Source organism: Apteryx rowi, unplaced genomic scaffold (assembly GCF_003343035.1).
Source record: "Apteryx rowi isolate R43461 unplaced genomic scaffold, aptRow1 scaffold_320, whole genome shotgun sequence".
NCBI lineage: Eukaryota > Metazoa > Chordata > Aves > Apterygiformes > Apterygidae > Apteryx > Apteryx rowi.
In genome coordinates this window covers 65,668-87,532 of record NW_020449642.1, presented here as the reverse complement: position 1 = coordinate 87,532, position 21,865 = coordinate 65,668, and the positions used below count along the sequence as shown (strand labels likewise).

General features: G+C 56.1%; 1 protein-coding gene across 1 annotated transcript in view; it reads right to left on the bottom strand.

Moving 5' to 3' along the window:
• The window catches only part of LOC112968626 (collagen alpha-1(XIII) chain-like), an 82,262-nt gene that overhangs the window by 33,019 nt on the left and 27,378 nt on the right, over window positions 1–21,865 (bottom strand). The window contains exons 6-20 of the mRNA XM_026071059.1: window positions 21,230–21,280; window positions 18,344–18,379; window positions 17,390–17,416; window positions 16,952–16,978; window positions 16,052–16,078; window positions 15,921–15,947; window positions 15,701–15,727; window positions 12,554–12,619; window positions 9,542–9,649; window positions 9,263–9,304; window positions 8,657–8,683; window positions 7,903–7,938; window positions 6,755–6,817; window positions 6,211–6,237; window positions 1,469–1,513 (exon numbers count right to left, since the gene is read on the bottom strand). Coding sequence (XP_025926844.1) covers window positions 1,469–1,513; window positions 6,211–6,237; window positions 6,755–6,817; window positions 7,903–7,938; window positions 8,657–8,683; window positions 9,263–9,304; window positions 9,542–9,649; window positions 12,554–12,619; window positions 15,701–15,727; window positions 15,921–15,947; window positions 16,052–16,078; window positions 16,952–16,978; window positions 17,390–17,416; window positions 18,344–18,379; window positions 21,230–21,280 — 636 coding nt within the window. The remainder of the gene's footprint in view (window positions 1–1,468; window positions 1,514–6,210; window positions 6,238–6,754; window positions 6,818–7,902; window positions 7,939–8,656; window positions 8,684–9,262; window positions 9,305–9,541; window positions 9,650–12,553; window positions 12,620–15,700; window positions 15,728–15,920; window positions 15,948–16,051; window positions 16,079–16,951; window positions 16,979–17,389; window positions 17,417–18,343; window positions 18,380–21,229; window positions 21,281–21,865) is intronic.

The window sequence follows — 21,865 nt, the reverse complement described above, 5'->3', positions numbered from 1 at the left end:
CAAATAACAGAAGAATGCAAGGACGCAGACTGAGGACCAAAAACCCAGGAGAGCGCTTGATCCCAGACACATTGGTTCAAGCATCCCGAGGAATGCCAGCTCATAACCCCAGGGCCTTGGTCTTGCTACTTCTCTCATTCTGTTTTTAATCACAGAAGACAAATCTTGCAGTCAAGTGTTTTCAGGAGAGCTCTGAAGCCAGCCGCCACAGGAGAAGGGGGAAAAAAAACCCACACAAAACAAAACAACAACTTCCAAGCAGTGCAATTCGGGTGCAGCCAATTCTGCACAGCAGAGCAAGCCACCGCCACGAGACCAAGGAATCCAGCCTGCCCCTGCAATCCAAGACGAGTGCTTAGAGACCCCAGGAGACAGGTGCTCCTGTGGGGACAGCCACATTTCCTTCAATAGCAATGGTGCAAAAAGCAGATCTTCGGCATCAACCCTTTGCTCTGAAATCTCTGTACGCCCTGTGTTAGTATTAGTTAGGTCCTGATGAAGGGGTCCAGTTACAAAAGCAAATGTGAGGGGTAACAAGGGTCTAAGGAGAGGGGAGGAAGAGGTGAAATAGTGTTAGAAGGTGGGAAATGAGAGGGGTTGGGTTGTAGCACATGAGGCAGAGAGGAGTGGGAGCCAAGTTCAAAGTGAAAAGAGCTTGGAAAAGTTCAAACAAGGAGGAGTGGGGAGCTAGAGAGCAGCAGGATCATACCTCTCAGCTTTCTGAAACAGAAATCAGGGACAAAGCTAAAAAACACAAGGACAGAAGATGCAGATCAAGGATTCTATGCAATAAAAGGGGAAAAAAGCATTCCAGAACATTTCAGAGGTCAGTAGATTTTAGTGAATATGGGCTAGAGTCATGAAAGGAATTATGTGCAGAAGGTGGCTTGGGTTAGGCTTTCACAGTACATCTGGGATCCCTGTTCCTCACTCTTTGGCTTTAAAATGGCAGTGAATGCAGACGATGTTATTTTCTAGTATTCATTCTAAAACTGCAATGCACACGCATGTGAGTTGGCTCACGCGCACTGACCCTGACTCATTGTCGCGTTAGTCCAGGTTCACACTCGCATAACCCTACTGATTGCAACGGACTCTCACACACATCGCGCTGAAGTTCGCAGCAGTCTCAATTCACAAATTCACAAAATGCCAAAATGCCAGTTCCCTAGAAACGTTGGTGATCGGCTGCTCTCACTAGCATAAAGCATTAGAGCCCAGTGTCGCAAGACAGCATCAGATGAGGCATGCCATTTGCACTAGCAAATAAATAGTTCTCTGCCCACCATCTCCATGATAAACTAGGCCCTACATTTTGCATTTTAGAAGCAGAAAGAATATTCAGCTGAGGAGAGTCACTGACGAACAAACACACACATAAATCCAGGTGATGCTTGGGCATCAGGGACAGCTGAGTGGTATGGGTGGGATCAGGCAGACAAACGTCACTCTGCTGCTTGCAAGGTACCTTAGTGCCATGTCTTCCCGGCAGCCCTGGCATGCCTCTCTCCCCCTGGAAGTGCAGCGAGAAACACAGAAAAGCAACAGATATGACGTGAGTCCTCCCAGGGCTCTGTGCGGAGGGCCAAAGGCACAAGGGTTAAGAAAACCTCCTGGGTGAGATGGGGCACGACCCTGCTTCAACCTCATTTTTGCAGCACAGATTCCCCCCTAGCCTCGGCTGTTCGCCGTCAGTGGTACATTTTGAGTCTGCCCCCTACAGCAGGACAGGCCCTGTTGGAGAGCTGCAGCAAGCACCTGAATAAAGTTCATCTTCCTTTGCAGGAGGTGGGTGCTCAACTGTGGTGGAAAACTCCATGGTAGATCTAAAAATCCAGGAAATTGCAAAGTTGCAGCTCTGCAAAGACCAGGACACATTCAGGATGTTCTAGACCTAACAGCAAGAAACATCCTTCATGGGACCGTGCTGGTTCATCTGACCAAGCAGAAGTGCACAAGTTCACAGCGACACTGAGCTGGGTGTCAGGATCACATCCAATATTTAGAAGATGAATTAAAAAGGCCTCTTTTCTGACAAGTTCATTGTAATAACAACACATAGCAACTACATGGTGCATTTTAGCCACCGAGCTCAACAAATTTTACAAAGACGACAAGTTCCAGTCAGGGAAAAGGCTGGCAAAGAGGAGAGATCATAAAATAGACAAGCAATGGAGCTGGAACAGAAAAACAGTTTTTACCCCCTGCAACCACATCCTGTGCTACAGTATTCCCTAAGATATAGGGGTCAGCGCTGCTCAGCCTCCAGGGACTGTAGGATGAACAAACATCTTTGGAAAAATGCAAAATCCAAGGCCTGCCTTGTGGAGTATTGTTACCATATTTTTCATTTCCAACAACAAAAAAAAAATCCAGGCTATCTTTGGACAGTCTGCTTAGCATTGTTATTCCAAGTTGCGTGTTTAGTCTTTGCTTGGAAGGCATGCATAACAGGAATACATGTGCTCYAGAAAAGGACATGCTGCAATTTGGATTATTGACTATATTTTGTAAAATACTGACCAATGCTATAATCTATATGGCCTAGGCAGAGCAGCTGCCTCCCACCCTATGCAGTGTGTGGTGCTTTCAGACACAAAAAAAAATAAAATAAAGTTAACAATTATGAATATTTTTAGCTAGAGAAGCAAGGACCACTCTGTCTCCCTTCATCCTTCCCAACGGCACTGTTTTTATTCTTAAAACAGACCAAGAAGGTAAAACTGATGCCTTCTGCTGTGAGGCACCCACAATGCTGCGGGAGTCTGGCTCCATAGAGCAGCTCTGTCTGAATAATTCCCCATCCCAGAGACTTGTTTGGAAGGACCTGCCTGAAGACCTATTTAATTTTTCAGCCCTGAAAAACCTTGGCAAGAAGGAGCAATTCTCACTGAAGTCAAGCAAGTTCCAGAGCAACCATGCTTCCCTTCCTCTTCCAGTGCTGGCCTCAGCTCACTGGCGCAGCCCCCATGGACACCAGTAGGGTCACATAGGCGTTCAAGCTAATTAGGGGGCAGGAGTAGCAAGGCTGCTACTGCACAGTTACCAGAGCAGAAAGAAATCCCAGAGCCAAAGCCAGAGGGTAAGCAGGAAGAACAACGCTCCAGAACATCTTTGGACCTCTAAACATCTGAAAGCTGCCATGATACAGTAAGYACCCACCATGCTAATTACTTAAGGATCCCCCTGTGCCCTTTGGGCTTGGGAAATATCACACCAGGTGTCATAGCCAGGCAGCAGCAACTAGCCAAAGACAGCACTGGAATGGTGCAGCCAGACCAGGAGTTAGGAAGTTCCACCAAAAGCAGGCATGAGAGGCAAACCTCCCAGCTCAGGTCCCCATTAAGCTCCAGAAGGGTGGCCAGCAGCACCTCCCAGCTGCTATGAGCTTCATACTGCTTTGGGAAATACCTCTGTGTTAGCCCCAGAAGCCCTAGAAGAGGTGGACAGCATCACTTCCCTCCAGCTCACAGCAAAAACACCCACTTTGGGTGAGCAGCTTTATATCCGCTCAGTGCCAGTCACAGCAGAGGGTGCCACATGCTGATCAGCTCATTAGCAGCAGTGAGGACTAGTTACAGGCTGCCAATTAAAACAGAGACCCCCTCCTTTTTTCTCTTTGCTGTGAAAGAGAGATCATGAGGAGGTTACTGAGCAAGTTTGTGGCCAGTTTCTGTATTGCTCTTTCCTCTGAGCACTAGGAAAAGCCAGGGAGATGTCCTAAGGACATCAGAAAAAAAAAAAAAAAAAAGGCAAGCAAATGTCAGGTCAACTGAATGTGATAGCTAGTCTGGGGGGCAGGGAGTGAAATACTGATGTGAAAGACCCACCTGATGACGCTTACAAGTTGTCTAATGACTTTCATGAAACACAGGTGTAGGCCAATATGACCAAGTATGATGGTGGCCACAGGGGCCAAGAGGGGCTCTGCCACGTGCTGTATCCRTCACTGGGCTGAGAGAGGAGAGGAGGAGGAGGAGGAGGCCGTCAGACGAACAAAGGGTTTGTGTGATACCAGTAAGCCTCTTCAGCAAGGCAGGAGCTGAAATGTTCTTCGCTGCCAGCAAAAGCAGTGCTATGCTAAGCAAAATCCATCACAACAGCCAAACTGTGATTCAGCTGTAGTATTTGACCTGGGCTTCTCAAAATAAAGAGGGGGAAGAATCTAACCCATATAACCGGATCCAAAGGTGAAAACATTAAAAGCCTTCTGGAGTCTCAAATGACCATCCTAATAAGGAAGACAGCTAGAAATAAGCAGTCTCCAAGGACAGCAAACTCTTGAACCACGTGAATGTTCAGGAGCTGCTACCAGCCGACAACTGGCTGCTGATTCACGGATATCTCTGCACTTTCATTTCAATTCCTCCGAGCAGAGAAGAAAGGAAGCAGAGAGAACAGTGACGCTGACAGTAACAAATGAAAGTCTGTGTACAGAGAAATAGGCTGCTTTGGGGTCGGAGGTGGTGGTCCTTTGGAGCTTGGATTATTATCACAAAAAGCGTGGCAGGATTCACCTCCAATTTTTACGAAATGGGACGAATGGTGGCTTGAGCATGTCTCCAGGGTCACACTGAGTCACTGCTCTCTAACACAGAACAGAGAAGGCTCACGTCTGTGGATGAGCACGTGGAGAAATGACCCCGAGACATCACCGGAAGGCTTGCAGACTTCCCCTTTGCCATAGCCCTAGTCCAAAGAGCAGGCAGACTTGCTGCAAGAAGAAGGGACTACCTTGTTCTCTCTGCTCAGCGCAGGCAGCCTTGCAATAGCAGATGCCAGTCCCTTCCCCCGTGTCTGCTTCTGTTAGCCTCCTAGAGTCACCCAGAAAATGGGAAGTGGAGTCTGTGAAGAACCTCTAGGATCTCCACAAAACACAGGGATGTGAACAGCTCAGCTGGAGCTGGCTAAGGAGATTAGAAGGCTTGGGAGGCTTTCTCAGATCCATTATCTCTTGCAGAGTGTTTGTTTTCATCTTGATTGCGAAGTGGGAATTTCAGTTTTAATTCCAGAAGATGAATCAAGGTCCGATTAGTCCTTGTACATGGGTGCAACCAGAGCAGATGTCTGCTTGCCACGAAACATGGGAATATAAGCAGGGGTGGAACAAAGCTTCTTCTTCCAGCCTTTTCACTCACCTAGGTCCATATTCCAACTTCATTTTTCCAGTTCAGCTTAATGGGAGAGTATCCAGCTCTTAAGACAGCAGTAAATTTGTAGCTCCCCAAACGTATTGGTTCTGGGTGCAATTCTGCTTTTATTCACACTGGCACAAACCAGAAGCGAGTCCTTTGCACTTAATGGAGTTACCCTGACATGAAGATGAACACGGGGGAATATTTGGACTTTGCATGCACTGTACTATTTCTGAGGGAATACTGTTTTCTTGTAGGAAGTCAATTGCATGATATTCAGCTATTAACCCAGAGCCTACATCCCCCAAGAACATTTCTTTAAACTTGGTGTAACCCATCCCTGTTAAGTTCTGAAGGAGCCTTTTCTCCCTTCAAATAGTAATCCACCCAGATGGAAAAAATACAGAGTGTATATGCTGCACAATAAATAAGATGCATGCCACATACTAAATACTTGCAATACATATGTCACTGTTAATGCCTCTCAAAATATTACAGAACCAGTCTTTTCTCATGATGTTTAAAATGTACAGCATGACACAATATGCTCTGACTATCATGAACGCTTGCCAATGTTGTAATGTTTTAAGCACAGTCTACATTGAGTAATATATTTTAAGTATATGGGTACAGTAAATTTCAACCAAATAGATAACATCTGGGCATAAACCATATGAGCCTGTAAAAAGGATCCAGAAACAGAGACAGAAGAGCCTGGTGCCAAACCTCAGCCTGAGTTGCAGAGTTTGAGTGGATTTGATGCGTCAGCTAACCAGATTTTATGAGGAAACCCCAATCCATCCCATCAAATGGAGAGATGTTACAAATCATTAGCAAGCTTCATAGTCAGAGAAATGCCTTTGGTAAGAATCAAATTCCCCCGAACGGATAAAGGCTGCTTTTATTGCCCGAGTTTGGAGGGTCTGTTTGTGGTTAATCAGAGCACAGATGTGTACTCCATTAAATACCCCACGGCGCTGCCTCAGACCCAGCTTCCTCTTACAACCTATCAGTCTAAAAAGCGGTATCTCCCAGATGATCTACCGTGGTAGAAAGCCGTATTTATCATGCCTACCTTCATGCCTGGCTCCCCTTTTTCACCCTGCCCAGGGAAAAACAGAGAGAGAGGAAACACAGAGAGGAACAGTGAACATAAAGAGAAATCCAGAAGAGCAGAACAACCTTAACAGCGAGGGGCAAAGAGAAAGCAATTGCAGGAGGGAGCATGCAATGAATGCAGCCCCCAGCCTCTGGAGAGGACGGCTCTTGACAACACGGAAACAGCCTGGACGCTGGCCGTAACCTGCCCCTTCCTGGGCACGCAGGGCGGTTTATATTGCCAGAGCGGATGCTGGAGGTTGCTAACGCTTCCTGCGTGTTTTGGGGTGTAGACTAGCCAACCATCAAACCGCTCCGTGGACCAGAGTATCCGCGGTCTCCTAGCCTTAACTCTGGCCCCTTACACAGGAGCAAATCTTTCTGTTCACGTGGCTGATACCGGGTCTGGAGAAGCTGCCTCCGGCCCCAACCCTCCGTGTCCCCGTAGTGGGGCTGCAGGGCTGCGTGCCACTTATTTGCCCGTGGGAGATGGCCACACTGACTCCGGCTTTGAGGGTTACCTTGGGGCCGGCAGCTCCGGGGAGGCCATGTGCACCAGGCAGGCCCGACTCGCCCGCCTCACCCTGAGGAAGAGAAGAACGGAAACAGAGGAAGAAGAAGCAAACACAGGGAGCAGCAAGAAAAGCGGGATACCTGCAAGGTCGGCAAGGACATGAGAGGGCTGTCCCCACGCACCAGCCTACCCTGCACGCCTCGCGAGGAGAGCAGCACCACTCGGCATCAAGCAAGATAGCCACAGCGCGAAACGCATGGATCAAAGGTCCCACAAGCCTCGATTATATCGGAGCTAATGTCTTTGCTCGGCTCTTTGCTCAGCTCTTTTCCCTCTCCTGACCCCCTCAGCAGGGAGGATTCCCTCCCCTTCTTTCCTCCATCTCCTCCACCTTTCCCAGAGAAAGGTCACAGCCTCGGGCTCGCTCCTCCGAGAACAGTGCAGACCCTTGGCTTGGCGGGTACATCAGCCGCACAAGTTGTCTCACGTAAGAAGAGCCCCCAGAAGAGGCCCTCGCAGGGACCCCTCGGCGCTCCTGCACGCTGAGAGCCACCCTCCCGGCGTGCACGGATCCGGATGGGCTCCCAACAGGAAAACCGACCGTTTTTGCTGGAGGAAGGGGCAATAAATTGCGTCTGTCTGCGGGAGTGGGCTGTTGTCCACGGGGGCTATAATTTCTACTTCCTGACATCACAAAAGCTTCTCAGTTTATACAGAACTAATTAAAAAGCTCTCAGGTCCTGCCACTTTTCCCGCAGAGCGCCCATAAAGCAACGTGGAGATAACACGGGACGCAGGACTCCCGCCTGCTGGGAACGCGCGCCTCCCCCTTCTCTGACATCTCCTTAGCAGCATCTCCTCCTTCCCGCTTTGATCTCCCTCTGCGTCCTTCCCTGTCCCTCCTTCTGCCACCCCATTGCGCTCCCTGCCTTGGCTCGGCCCCACCGTGAATTAGCTGCTGCCACAGCCCTGGGGTAACACCAGCTCCTGGCGTTGAGCCTGTCGCAGGCCAGCTCTTTCCTGCTTTATTCCGGAGGGCAATGCACGTCCGGGGGCTCGGCCCTCTCTGGAGGAGCCCGCAGCTCCGCGCCCATCGTCCTGCAAGGCACCAGCGCACCCGAATTCATCCGACAGCATTAGAGCTCCCCTCCTTACCTTCCTGCCGGGGTATCCCTGAACGCCAGGGTCTCCCTGCAAAGGGCAAAAAGGCACGTGAAAATGAGGCTTGGCCTGAGAAGGCCAAATATCTGCCCTTTCCCCGGGGGGAGATGCCAGGATAAGAGGGCGCCCCAAGGGGGAAAAGAAACCTTTTGCTCGGAGAGACTCAGCCCGCGGGTGGCTGCGACCTGCGGTGGACTGAACCCCAGCCGCTAGGTAGCTCACGCCGGCTCCTCTCCTCGCCCCAGCTAAACACCGCAAGCGACAACAAACGGCGGTGGGCGGCTGCAGCCAAGGAGCAACAGCACCAGCGACAACCCACCCCCCCCCACCCCCCCCCGGGGCTTTTTGGCATGTGAATAAATGGGAAACTGCGGCGGCGTTAACATTAGTATTGCAAAACGGGTTCCTGAAGCGCTGGTAAATGCTTTGAGAGCGGGGGAAGCCAATGAAGCTGTGTGTGCGGCAGGGCGTTTTGCAAGAGGGGCTGGCGAGGCACGCCGTGCTCCGCCGGGATGCGGCTCAGCCGCATCGCATCGCCCCGGCAAACCCCCCGAGTCAGCACGCAGGCTGCGCTAGACGTCCTTGTCAGGTGTTTGGTGAGGTGACCTCCTCCTCCCCCCAGCCCGCCTTCCTCCACCCCTCCAAATGTACGCGTTTCTCCGGCAGGTCCATCACGTTTCATCCGTCAGAGCTTCCACCTCTCCGCTTAGCCTCGCCTTCCCCCCCCGCGGGAGGCCAGATGTCTCACCTTTGGTCCAGGAGGCCCAGGCGAGCCCTGCAGATAAAACAGATGCCGGAGTTGGCAGATGTAGAAAACACCGCGTGACCTGCAGGGTGGCGGGACATGTTGACTTGCTTTGGTCTGAAATGCCACTGGGCAGGGAGGATTTGCGCTGGTGAGCTCACGCACCCGCAGTCTGCTCCTCCCGTGGATAAATATTATTTTAACCCGTGCTCCTAAATAAACTCGGGCCCGTACCGCTGCAGCCCGCCAGGCCTCGTCTCAGCGAAGCTGCAGACCAAAGAGCTGCTTTGCCTCGTGCACTGTGCTCCAGAGCCTTTTCTGTTGCTCCCTTTTTTCTCAGGAAACTGTGCAGCTCTGGAGTAAATCAGGGGGTTGCAGCTTTCTCTGACAAGCTAAATATACCCAACGGACGAACCGCTCGCGTTTTTAAGTAAGAACTAGCCAGGCGTAGCGTGAAGCGTAGCGGCTATGCGTATCCGTATACGCGGTGCTGCTAGCAGGCCTGAGACGGGCACTGAAACCCCCGGGAGACGGAGGCTGCCCCGGGGGGGGGGGGGGGGGGGGCGTGCCACGTTCCCGCCCGGAGCGGAGCCGGTTGCCGGTACCCACCTTTCCGTCCCTGCCGGGCTTCCCAGGTTCTCCCGCTCTGCCCTGTTGCGAGAGAGAAAGAGAGAGGAGCGGCCCGTTAAGGCGGCTTCACCCCGTCCCCCACCGCCCGAGGGGACGTCCCGCCGGGCGCGGGCAGGACTTCCCAGGGGTGGCAGGGGTGCCTTTCGTTCCCGGGGCAGGTTTCCGCTTCCTCCCCACAGCGGCGGTGGCGGCGGTGGCTGGGAGGGAAGGGGCCCGGCCGGCGTCGCGCTCCCGCGCGCTCTCTTTGGTCAGACTTACGGGCGGCCCCGCCGGGCCCGGATGTCCTGCGGCTCCCTCGGGTCCAGCCGGTCCCGGTGGGCCGGGGGGCCCCGGAGGGCCTTGTATCCCCGCCTGTCCTTGCTCACCCTGCGGGCGGTCGAAACAAGGGGGTTATCCGCAGGCAGAGCGCGCCCCAGGCAGGTTAGCCCGGCCCAAGCAGAGGAGGCAGAAGCGAGTCGCGCGCGAGCGCCGGGAGAGGTTTCCAAGAGCGAGGCAGAGCGCGCGCGTGCGAGGGCGGCCGGGCGGCGGGAGCCAGCGCCGGGCGCTTCGCGGAGGCGAGTTACGTGACAGACACCAACACCTCACGGGCTTCCTGGTGCTTCCCAAGCGCTCGACGGCCACGGGGGGGGGGGGGAGCGAAGCCTCCCGTGGCCGCGCTGGCGCTTCCCGGCACAGCCACGGCGTCTCACCTCAGCCTGGTTTTTTTCCCCCCCCCCCACGCTCCGTCTGTTGGACAACGCTCCCTTGATTTTGCCAAGGACCAAAAGCAGAAACGCCACAAAAAAAAAAACGAAAGAAAAAAATAACACGATCGTCACGGCATTTCTGGAGCTCGCCCAAAACAGGCCTGCGCGGAGCGGAGAGAGCCTGTTGCTGTGAGATCTGGCGAGCCAGCGCGTGCGAAGCCACCTGCCGCTCCAAGCCCTCGGAGCGAAGCCGTTTCAGCCGGTTCCTCCCCGGGCCCCTCGGTAGCCGCTCGGCGGCGGCGGCGGCGGCTCCTCATGCCTCAGCAATGCGGTCTGGCCCCAAGGACCAAGGCTCGCGACCACACGGCGCCGAGGAGACGGCGGGTTGGAAGCGCCCCGGCTAAATACCAGACGGCTGATCTGTAGCCGGTGAAGGCAGCGGGCGCCCGAGGCGCCGCGGCACCCGTGCGAAGCGGCTGGTCTCGCGCCACTCCCTTCCCCTTCCTCTCCCCGGACACGACATCGTGGCCTCCTAGCGCCAGCGGCCCGGGTTAAATTTGGAAAGCTCCTCTCCGCGGGTTCGCGGGAGGCTAGGAGTCGAGCCTGGTGGCTTCTCAGAAACAAACCAGCGGGTCCGCAGGAGAAACGGTTGGGTGTCCGCTGCACGAAATCTGTCCCCTGTGCGTGTTCCTAACACGTGTGTCGTTGATCTTGGCCGGCCTCAGTAAGACACGCAGATATGGGGAGTTTTGCTTTATTTAGAATGAGTGATGAAAATAATAATAATAAGCTGCAAATTTCATCCCTTTGCGGTGAGCTCTGTTTAAAGGAAAACTTCCAGCGTGTGGGCAAGCCTCACGGAAAGCTCGGTAATACGCRGAGCTCCTGCCCTGCCTGCCTGCCCGTTCCCTGCGTGGAGGGGTTGGAAGGAGCTCACCCCAACCCCCGCGAGCGCTGCCTTTGCTTTGCTGCATCGGGCCGCGACGCTCGGGTTCAGCGAGAGCCCGTCCGCGCAGATCCCCGAGCACGCAAAGCGTCACCGCCACGTCGTTAACGCAGTCGGCAGAGAAAGACCCCCCTCAGACTGAACTGGGCTGCAAGCGGATGCAGTAAGCCGGGGGTCAGGCGGCATATTCATCAGGGGTCACTCTATATTTTTAGCCGTTAACTAGAGCTCCTTTTCAGGCCCGTTAGACACCAGCTAGTCGCCCAGATCGTTCCTCGGCCATGCGGTGCTCTTTCTGCCTCCTAGCGCAGGTCTCGGCGCGGCCCGCGCGCCTCCTGAGCCCTTGGGCGAAGCGCCCTTGCCAGCGTGCCGGGTAGCGGCAGCGCTCTGCTCTCCGAGGCGCTAGTGCTGACGTTTATTTTGCAGCCTCGCTTTTCTCTTTTTTTTAGTACTCATATGTCAGGCTCCTGGAGTCGTTCAGCGCTGGACAACCTGTCGGGATGGATGGCACTTTCTCCCGCGCAGGGAACGAATATGGCAGCGGCAAAAGGCGTCASGTGCTTTTACCGCAAACGCCCTCAGGTGAAGTTAGCCTCTGCGGGTGGAGGGGATTTGCAGCCCTGGCTGACGACAGGACGCAGGGCAGCTATTCAAGTTTCCCACTTCATCCTGGATACGAACGTCAGCTTTCAAAGCCTTCCCAAGGGGTCAGGCCTTGGCCTGGCTCTCCAGGCTGGCGCTTTGAAGGGCAACCGGTGCAAGCTGCGGGGCTTCGTGCGGCGTAAACACGGCATCGATAGAAACTGAATGGAGAGCTCCGGGTCCAGCGATCGGATCGGGAATTTTACACGGTCCTAGGCATGGAGCAGGCACCTTGCGGCAGAGGCCCGTATTGCGGAGTACAACCCCTTTTAGCATCCGTGCAGGCATGCAGCGGGACATAGCCCAGCTCTTACCCGAGGGTGCCCGGGACACAGCTGTGGGGTAATTACAGGGGTTCGTCCACACACGGGCAAGCTGATTTCAACTGATGAAATGAGGGAGCTCGGAGCGGGCTCGCTAAAGGCCCCAGGAACCCTGACTATGGACATGCTCATTCGCTAGCCGCACGTTCATAATCCAAGTTATGAATTTGTTTCCAAAGTAAATTAAACTAAGCATGAGTTATGGCCCTTGTAAACGCAAATAAATGTGTTTACACAAAGATCTAATGCAATTTAATGAATCCATTATAAGAGTTTATTTAAACACATTTTCCCAAGTGCCTCCAACTGTACTAGCCCTCAGAAGCGTGTGCCTACTCATTCGTCTCAGCTACTTTTCACAGACATTAGCCGCGTCTCAGCAAGAGGTTCCTAACCTCGTCTTGGGATTGAATACACAGGAACTGACTCCTTAAGGTAGGAGTCACTGCCTGCCTGTGGTCCTGACAGCAGTTTCGTGGCCCGTTTCTTTTGGTTTAAAGAACTGCGTTTCTATTCACCACATCAAAGATTTCCTCCAGTTCAAAGAAAACCCCTCAGCTCTGCCAGAGGCTTTTGGAAACCCCTCCGTCGGGGAAGGAGGAGAGGTAGCAAGCTGATTAATCACAAGCATCGGAGCAGGCGCACAAACAGGCAATGCGGAGGAGAGGTCTACCTGGAAAGTGCGTCGCTTTATGACCGGAGGTGGAGCCAGCCGCACTGAATTGAGGAGAGGCAACAGCTGAAGAAGACCAAACCGGAAGGTCACAGGGCAAAGGAGGCCGTTAGGACATCAAGAGGCAGAGAGCAGCCAGGGGAGAGAAAGAAAAGAGGGGAACAGAGAGATTGCGGTGAAAATGACCCCCCCACCCCCCGCCCCGGAGGCGCGAGAGCCACGAGGGGGGCGCGGAGGGCGCTCGGCGCGGGTACCTGCGGGCAGACCTCCGAGCTCCCGCCGCTCGCCCGGCCCGGCCCGGCCCAGCCCGGGCCCTGCCTTGCCGCCGCGCACAGCCGCCTCCTCTGCTCAGAAACAAACCTCCTCGGGGGGCTTTTGGCCCTCTGCTCCCCGCAGGCAGCACGTACTGCAAGGCATCTCCCCGCTGGGACCGTTTCCCTTAATTTCTCATCGTCAGATTTGGGGCGACTGTCAAAACCGTCATTTTCCCCTACTTTTCCTAGAGCAGTTTCCTATTTCTTTACCCTTTCCCTTGCAAGAAATACAGTGCATCTCCGGGCATCACCCTCCCGCAGGGTGCGGAGAGAGGCACCAGCGACGGGGCCAGCAGACGGTCCCCGGCTCGGTTTGTTTTGCAGGGCAGACACAGCCATCGCGGCCGAGGGGAAGGACTAGGTCTTGGTGCCCCCGCGCGGGATGCTCCCATGGGAGCCTGCGCTTTGTGTTTAACAGTAACGCCGGGCTCTGGCCCCTTATAGCCAGGAATCCTCCCTTAGGGCACCCAGCTGACCTGGGCACGCAGAAAGCAGATGTACTAAAGCTCGGGAGCATTTGTTCATCCTCCCGCCGTATCCGATTTCCACTTGCATGCGTGCTGCTGTCGGCCTGGCACCGCAGCGCCGGCCCCGGGCCCAGGAATGCTCCCTTGGCCTGATCCGCTTCCCTGCTCCTATCAGTTTCCCACTGAGGCTGCTCTTGCTTTACACGGGTGCAGGGGAGAAGAGGAAGAGGCCTTCTGGGCAGAGGYGCACGGAAGTGCTCCCGTGCGCGGCGTTTCCCGGCGAGAGCTGCGGCCCCGGAACCGCGAGGCGTGCCCGCAGGTCTCCCGCGACAGCGGCCGCGTGCAACCCGGCAGCGCGCGCGCGCACCCGCGTGCGAGGCCCCTTCAGCGTCCGTCCCTGCGTGTGCGGCGAGAGCGAGGAGCCCGTCCTGTTGCAAAGGGAAGGGGCGACCCAATATTGCAGCACCGCCACTCTGCGATCCGGCGGCTGTGTGCAGACCCCCTGACCCAGCCACGAGCTATGGCGATAAAGGCAGTGCTGGAAGAGCAGCCGGGCTGATTTTCCCTGAAGGAAGCCCTACTCTTTCCCAAAAGCTATTTTTTGCAAGGAGAGAGCCTGAGGACAGAGAGCAAAAGGGAGGGTGCGTGTGCGACGCGGGGAGAGGGATTTTGGAGGGAGCACACACAAGGCTGTTAACCTGCGAGGGCTCTGCCGCGCGCAGCAGACATTGCTAAATGCCCGGGAAATTTGGTGCAGAAGCATCTACAATGCTGGGGGAGCTCACAGGGAAGCAGAGGGGGGGATGCTGGAAAGAAAGAGGAGGAAGAAAAAAGAAGGAAGCATTAAGAGCCGCCAGGCTCAGCCTTCCCCAAAACACCGAGGAGAGGCAAGATCCAGCAACAACGTGAGGTGCAAGCAGAAGGAGCGTTTAGGGGAGAAATGTCTCTGAAGCCTCTTCCGCCCGGCTCCTGCCTGTCCCCTCCATCCCCAGTGGCAGGACCTCTCCTGAGAGGAGCGTGCAATATTGGGTCTGCGTCCTCGTGCCTTTGCATCCGAACTGGCCCCGGTCGGGCCGTCCCCCACCAACCTTCAGCGTAAGGATCTGATTAGAGCGCAGGGCCGCGAGGGTGGTGCTTAGGTATTCCTGGGGGACAGGGAAGACACACGGCATTACCGGGAGCGGAGGGAGCGCGGCCGGCCCCCCTCCTCCCGGAGGCCAGCCCCGTCCCCGGCGCGACACGGGGGAAACGACAGCGCGAGGCAAGGCACACATCCTACCCTGACGTTTCTTTCCCGGGAAAGCAAAGACCAAACAAAACCGAAATGGTATCTTGGGGTTTGGGGTGAGCCCATGGCTGCCTCGGAGCGGCTCGTGCCTGCAGCCCCAGCCCACCCGACCGGCGTCCCGCTGCCCCCCGGCGCCAGCCCGGGTCGTGCACGGGCTGCGCCTAGCCTCCTGCCCCCGCGTTTCACCTTGAGCGCCGAGGACAGCGGGGAGCCGGGGGCTGTAACGGGAGCCCGGCACGCCGCCTCGGCCAACATTGTCCTCGGCTTCTTCTCGACGTGACAATGCGGTGAGCCCGCCTCGCCTAAATAAACCCAGCTGACCTGCTATTATTGTCCCGGCGCTGGCACGCGCCCCGGCCATGCCCGCCCGCGGCCACGCTCCCTCCCCGCCGCCGGGCTCTGCTGCCCCAGCCGGCCGCCAGCGCCCAGCCCAGCTAAGTCCCGAGGCTCGGCAAAAATAAACAGAAAGCCCTTAAGCCTGTCTCCCCGTGCACCCCGGCTGCAAATCCCAGCCGCTTCATGTGATGTCCTTCCAATGCATTTCCAGCGGATTTCCAGCGCTCCGGCCGCTTTTAGAGCCGGTGCCGTTGTCCCCCTGCAATCCCACGCTCTTCTCCCCCTGCTCCCCGGGCCGCRGTGCACGGAGGGGCCAGCACGGGGGAAAAGCAAAAGGGAGCAAAGAGGACACGGTTTCCCGCTGCTCCTGGCCACCCAGCCGGGGCACGGACCCGTGGAAGAGGGGCAGAGGCGCAGGGACCCCGAGCGGGAGACCTCCGCTCCTCCAGGCGCCCTGGGGCTTGCTCGGGTTGGGGGAGAGGACACAGCCCTTCTCCCCACCAGGCAAACCCCCCTGCTCCGGTATGGGGCCTCTCCGGGAAGAAACGACAGAAACTCCTGGAAAACCGTAATCTACCGCTTTTCTGCGAAACGCATCCGCCAGCCGAGCGCTGCTCTCAGGGCCCGGGTGACTCATCTTGTTAGTGAAATCATCTGTATCTCCACCAACAAGCCACTCGGACGGAGGAGGATTAGCGCGCAGGCAGGCGTAGGGCAGGCGGTCCCGGCGCTAGCGACTTACCCTGTGCGGGTACTCTGCACACTGGCCCTGCGGAAGGCGGGGATGAAAGGGAAAGAGTTTGAACTCCGTGCGGAGAGCAGCAAAACAGACACCGAGGCAGATAACACAGCCTAACTCGCAGCCCAAGTTACAGGCGGACTCTACAAAGCCGGGCCAGGGAGTCCGCTCCCCGCTCGCTTTTTGCATTTCATTTGCAACTCATCTCCCCTTAAAAAATTACCTTTTCTCCTTTTTGTCCGGGGGGTCCCTGTAAAAGGAAAAAAAATAAGTGCTCAGTAACGGAAAGAGTTCAGCGCACGCAAGGCAAAAGGGAGCGCGGGGAGGCGCAACGGCGAGAGGGACGGTACTTACGGGTTGTCCCCTGGGACCTGCTGCGCCCTTGAAAGAAACACATCGTCGTGAGCGCGAGAAGGGCTCCCGTTCACAGCGACACGAGGAGCGGGTGGAAACGCAGCGTTTCCAGCCGCTTGTGGAGCAAAGTCCCCAAAGCGCGGAGGCGCTGGGCTCGAGCCGCGCGCAGCCAGCGCCGGCGCAACCGGGGGCATCCGGTGCCGCYGGCGCCGAGGGGGCTCGGCACGTGCTGACCACCGCGGCGCTCGGGGCGCCAAAACCAGGGCCAGCAGAGAAAACGGCCAGCCGTGCAGCGAACGAGGGCGACTACCGAGCTGCCAGCGTGGCATCCCCGCGCTCGGGGATTTGGTCACCAGCGACGTCAGAGCAACGGGGCCGCGCTGGGGCGCCCACCGAGCCCAAGCTTATCTTTCTCCGTGAAGCCATTTCGGTGCCGTGCACAAATGAAACAAGGCTTCAAGAGGAGAAAGAAAGATATTCAATACGAAAGGCATGCTTTTTTTAGTTAGATAAGTTGCAAGCTGCCAGATGGGCTTTCAGAAAACTTTCCATCAACTTTTACTTCTGCTATGAGGCCAGCCACGAAAAACGTCAGCTCCCAAAGTATATTTAAAGAACTTAATTGCAAACTGCAAGGAAAACACATCCCATGCGTAACTAGGCAGTCGCCGCCGCGACACCATAATTCTGATAGCCGTAATGCAAAAATTACAGGCGCGCCTCCCGTAATAGCCCGGCTATTCCGAAGTTACGGAGCGAGGCACGCCGCCGGGGCGCGGGCTGCCCACCAGCTCGCTTGCAGCTGGGAGGCAACGCCGTCGCAACCCAACCCCAGGCGTGTTGCTGCAGAAAAACATTTATATATATTTATATATATATATATATATATTTTTTTTTTACCATCTCCCCCTTCTGTCCAGGATGACCCTGCAAAGGAAAGAAGACAAGCCTCAGCCGCGGCTTTTGCAGCGGGGGGCGAGCAGGGGCCGGGGGCGGCGGGGCAGCGCAGCGCGGGGCTTGGGAGGCTCTGGGCAGCGTGCGGGTCGGCAGGGTCCTCTCCTGCCCCGCTGCCGCTAGGTGCAAAACGGGGGCAGAGGAGGGAGAGACCGCAGGGGGCACTTYGGATGGGGCTACGGGCTGCCCGGGACGGAGGCTTGGCGGCCGCGGTGGTCTCCTGCCGGCCAGCCTCCCGCTCGTCCTTTGAGCCGTTCGCGTGCGCAGCCGTCGCCGAATAACCCTCCTGGAGCCACCTCCTCCGGCAGCCGGGCGCATGGGACCGAGCAGGAGGCAGGCTCCGGCGGAGCAGAAAGCCCGGGGAGGGAGAAGCCCTTYGCTTACCGGTTTGCCGTCCAAGCCGATCGGGCCCTGCAAGGGGGGGGRAAAAAAAAAGAAAAAGGGGGAAACGGTGGGAAAAGCTTTCGCTGGGCATCGCRGGGAGGTTGCAGAGGGGCCGTGCCGAGGGCCGCCAGCGGCCGCCAGCGCAACGCGGCACTGCCGCTCCGGCAGCCTCCTGCAAGCCCCCGGGAAAGCGCCCCAGGTTTCGTGAGACCTCGGCTCTCCCGCCGGCTTCCCCAGCGCCGCGGGAGCGGGACGGGCTGGCGCGGGGCCGCACGGCCCACGGCTTCCGAGCGGCCCGAATAAATGCGCGGGAATAAATAGCAACCGCCTGAGTTTTGGAACAGCCTCGGCGCTCCAGGCAGCGTTGCCAGCAACGGCGGGACTGAAATGCAATGTGCTTTATCCTTTTCTGGGTTGTTTTCCATTCCCTCGCCCATCTGTAGCTTACAGCGGCGGAGGAAAAAAATTCCCCCCGTGCTTTTTGCATTTTTCCCTTTGGCACCCCCAGGGCGCTGAGCCTAGCGTGGTCCCTCGGAGCACTGCACTGCTCCGGTCCCTGCTCGGACCCCGGGCACCTGCTGCTATTGCAGGATCGCATTAAGGTTCAGTTAAGGTTAGACCTTCACCCACCTGGTGGTTATGTTCTTTGCTTTAGGGTATTTTCTCACAGTGATTTTCTTCTACCGAACAGATCTGGCTTCGGCCATGTTATTTTAACACTTGTTTTTTTTAAAGCAATTTCCTTTCAGAGCTGGGTTTTTTCCTTTCCCCCAAGTATCATTAAAAAGGGGAAAAAAAAAAAAAAAAAAGCAACAAGCGAAGGAAAAACTACTCTTTGCAGTGATACCAGATCAGGCCCTCGGTTTCAGACAGACACGATCAGACAGCTAGCCCTGATGACGCTCACTAGTAATACTGCACACACGTACCCCATAAATTAACAGCTACACTTACCGGGAATCCAGGAAAACCTCTTGTTCCAGGCTGTCCCTGGGAAGAGGGGAACAGAGACAGCGGTTTAGAGGATTTTGGCGGATGCTAGGTTCTCTCCATGGCCTTTCCTCCAACCCCTGCCCCTTTCTCCGCGGCTCCCCRGAGAGCTGGAGGAGGCGACGCGGGGAGGCTGGGAGAGCTCTGGTCCCGCTCCCATCCGCGCCGGCCAGGAGGAGGCTGGAGCCGCTCCAGCTTGGACCGAGCCCCTGCGTTGATTAAATGGGTGTCCCTGGCCCCTATGCTAGGCTTTTGGAGGATATTCCAGCGTCTGAGCTCATTTTATGGCCATTCTTGCTGCCACTTAAAAACCCTACAAGAAAAGCGTCCTGGCTGTTGGCTTTTCAGTTCGCCACATCCCAGGTCACGGACACCCTAGACGCCCTCATTACTTGAGGGGTTTTTTTAAATCCTAATTTCACGAAAAACGCGCGAGCCAGGTCAGGAAACGAGGTGGAGCAGGTTTCGGCAGATCTGGAAGCGAACCCGCGCAGCGGGACGAGGTGAATCCCGTACCGCGCTCGGCGAGGGCAAGCGCCGCGGCATCTTGCCTTCCCTAAAAGCCRTGCTGCCATGCCAAAAAGCCTGGCTCTTCCTTGCACGTTCCCATGCTTCTCCGTGCTTTGTTTTGGGGAAGAAAGTGCCTTCCAAGGTACTTCAGCATATCGTGACTGTGTTTTTATATACAATGCTAGYGGGACCTAATCACATTTGCACTGTTTTTGCTTAAGTTTTGCTGAGTTGAACTTGGTCAGCGTTGCTTTGCAAGACACATACAAAACCACCTGGTCCTCCTGGCCCGTGACCAGGAGGGAAGATAGGCTGTAAATTAAAGGATCTGTCCACGGCTGGTTTCCAAAAAGGCGAGAATCAAGAAGATCCTAGGCCGCAATTCATTAATTTTGGGTCCCTGTTGGACGCCTCCCCAGACAAGAAGCGCTAAAAAAAGAATTAAGGAGAAAACCTGGAAGCGGTGCAGTTTGGCTTCCTGCGCAGACGACAGACTGCAGCCTCTCTCTCCTCGGAGGACGGCAGAGCGGTTTGCGCGGTATCAGGCCAAAACAACAGTTCAGCAGCGGACGGTTCCAAGAGACTGTTTTTGTTGGGTGGCTGTTTTTCCTTGTCTTCTTTTTAAAATGTTGATCGTAGGAAGTATGCAATCCYGGGAGCTGCCAAATCATGGAGACCGTCTGTTTCTGCCACTATCGGCGCACTGTCCCTCTCTGGCCAGAAGTTAAGCAGCTCGGAGAGTGAAAACTTAACCTCCAAACGAAAGTCTGGAAACTATTTGTCATCCCACGTCTTTCCGAGCGGCCCCTAAGCCGGGGTTTCCGTGTTTATCTCTGGTGCTCGGCAATCCTTTTGACCCATCACCAGCTCCCCGGGAGACGGGATCGTCTTCAGGGGAGGCTTCGGGGGTGGGAGCRGGGAGCCGTGCCATCTCGGGGCTTCGACCGCGGTAGGGAAAAATCCGTTTTGAGCGCCTTTCGCCAGCTTGGGTTTCTGCCGTTTCACGGACGCGGCGCGTTGCGTCCCTTCTCCAACAGCAGCAGAGCCAACGAGGCAAAGCAGCAGCGCCGAAGGGGACGTTAAAAAGTTGTCCCGGGCTGAGAGCCCCGGCTCGCGAGGAACGGCAGCGGGGCCGGGGCGTTCGCCCTCCCACTCGCCAAGCCCGGAGCAGGGTCCTGGCCCGGCGCAGGCAGGAAGGGACCCCCCGACCCTCCTCCTCCTCCTCGCCTTGCCTTTGCCCCGTGGCGGGGGACCGTCTGCCGGGCATCGGGCGCTCGAGGAGACCCGCCTGCTCCCTCGTTTTCGGTCCTGCCGTTCACGGGGCTCCGGGCAGGTGGGCCTTGGGAACGGGCAAAGCTGTTTCTCGTTAGCAGCGCTCATCACGGCGCTTCGGGAAAGCTAATTGGAAAGCCAGATGCAGCCAACCGCTCGAGCCGCCTGGGTCTCCCCCACTTGACCTCCGCCGGGAAACAAAAGTTGCCGGCGTGCCATCCTCTCCGCAGGTCAAGGATGGGGCTCTTCRCAGGCTAATCGAAATCGGAAGTTCCCAGCGGGAGGGAGAGAACTGAACCTCGGGCTCTTTTCTCATGGAAATGGACGGCACAGGCGGCGCAGGGTGGAGCGGGAAGACGCCTGCGCTTGCACAAAAGGGGAGGCTCGGCGGCTGATCCGATCCGGGCTTTGGGGCATGTCAGTGCTCCAGCCCCAAACGTTGCGTTGGCCTTTTCTTCCTGGCCCTGCGCTTGCAAAAAGCTCTGTCCGGCCGGCTCCTTGCACCTTGCAGCGACCCCCTCGCAGGAAGGGGGTCTAAATCCCGCCCGGCCTCCCCTCCGCTCCCCAGCCAACTGGGGGACCTTCAGCGCAGCGGTAACCGCGCCGTTGAGCTTCTTCCAGGATTTTGGGTACAGACCAGAAATCAGGGCCTCCGAACARCTCCGAATCACCCATCTCCGTGCGTCTCCCTCTGCAAAATCAGCAGTTTTGTCCGCTGCCAGTGAGACCTAAGGCTGGGATCAGCCAGGCACAGCTTTGCCATGCAAAGGGCGTATTCTCCCCCAAACCAGTAGCAGCCCTGCTGCCAGGAGGAAATGTGCCTCTTCCTGTTAAATACAGAAATACGGTCTCCTTGCAAGGGGAGCCTTCCCTACAGCATGAGCTGTAATTTCATTATATATAGTGTATAATAGCGGTATAAAACCGAGCCTGGCTCAGCAGGGGAACCGCATCGTACAGGGCTTGTCTCTCTCCAGCTGATACTGTGTCTTGCTGCCCCTCCTAAGTCCTTCCCTCTAACTTGCCCACACCCTGCATCAGGCAAAAATAGAGCAAAAAGCCACTTACGGGTGGACCACGGGGCCCGATGATGGACATGCCTGCTTCTCCCGGCGCGCCCTGCGGAGAGAGAGAAGAGGTGGAAAAGGGGTGAGAAAAGGAGGAGAGGGAAAATCCCAACAAACCCACCTTCCTGCAGGGACTAGGGTGAAACGGGGGGTGCTCAGGGCTCTGCCTAGCGTACGAGACCCTGCAGGCTCACAGGGGCAGCCGCCGCTCTGGCGTCCCCCGTCTTGTTTTTCTGCATTTGCTCCCCCAAAATTTCCCTCACTACTAGTTACCTTCGCTCCCTGGGCCTGTCCGCAGACTTTCTAAACACCTTTCACAGCCCTCCCCAGGTGCACCTGCATTTTGCTGACTTCTTTATACCCATCGTGCACATATGTTCTTTATGAAGCTGGCAAAATACTTGGTGAAAAAGGAGATGCAAAAGGACGGAGAGCCTGAGGTCTCCAGCAGCCGGTTACGAGGGCATCTTTTGTAGGAGATACTAAATCCCTGGCTGCACAGCACAAGTCTGAATATAGACTGGAGACCATAGTACCTATTACAGGGTAGGGAAAAGATGGGAAGGGATTACACAGGCTGCCTGCGTTTTCCTACTGCAAAGCTAGCAATTCCGTGAATAGGCCAGACGAGATTTAA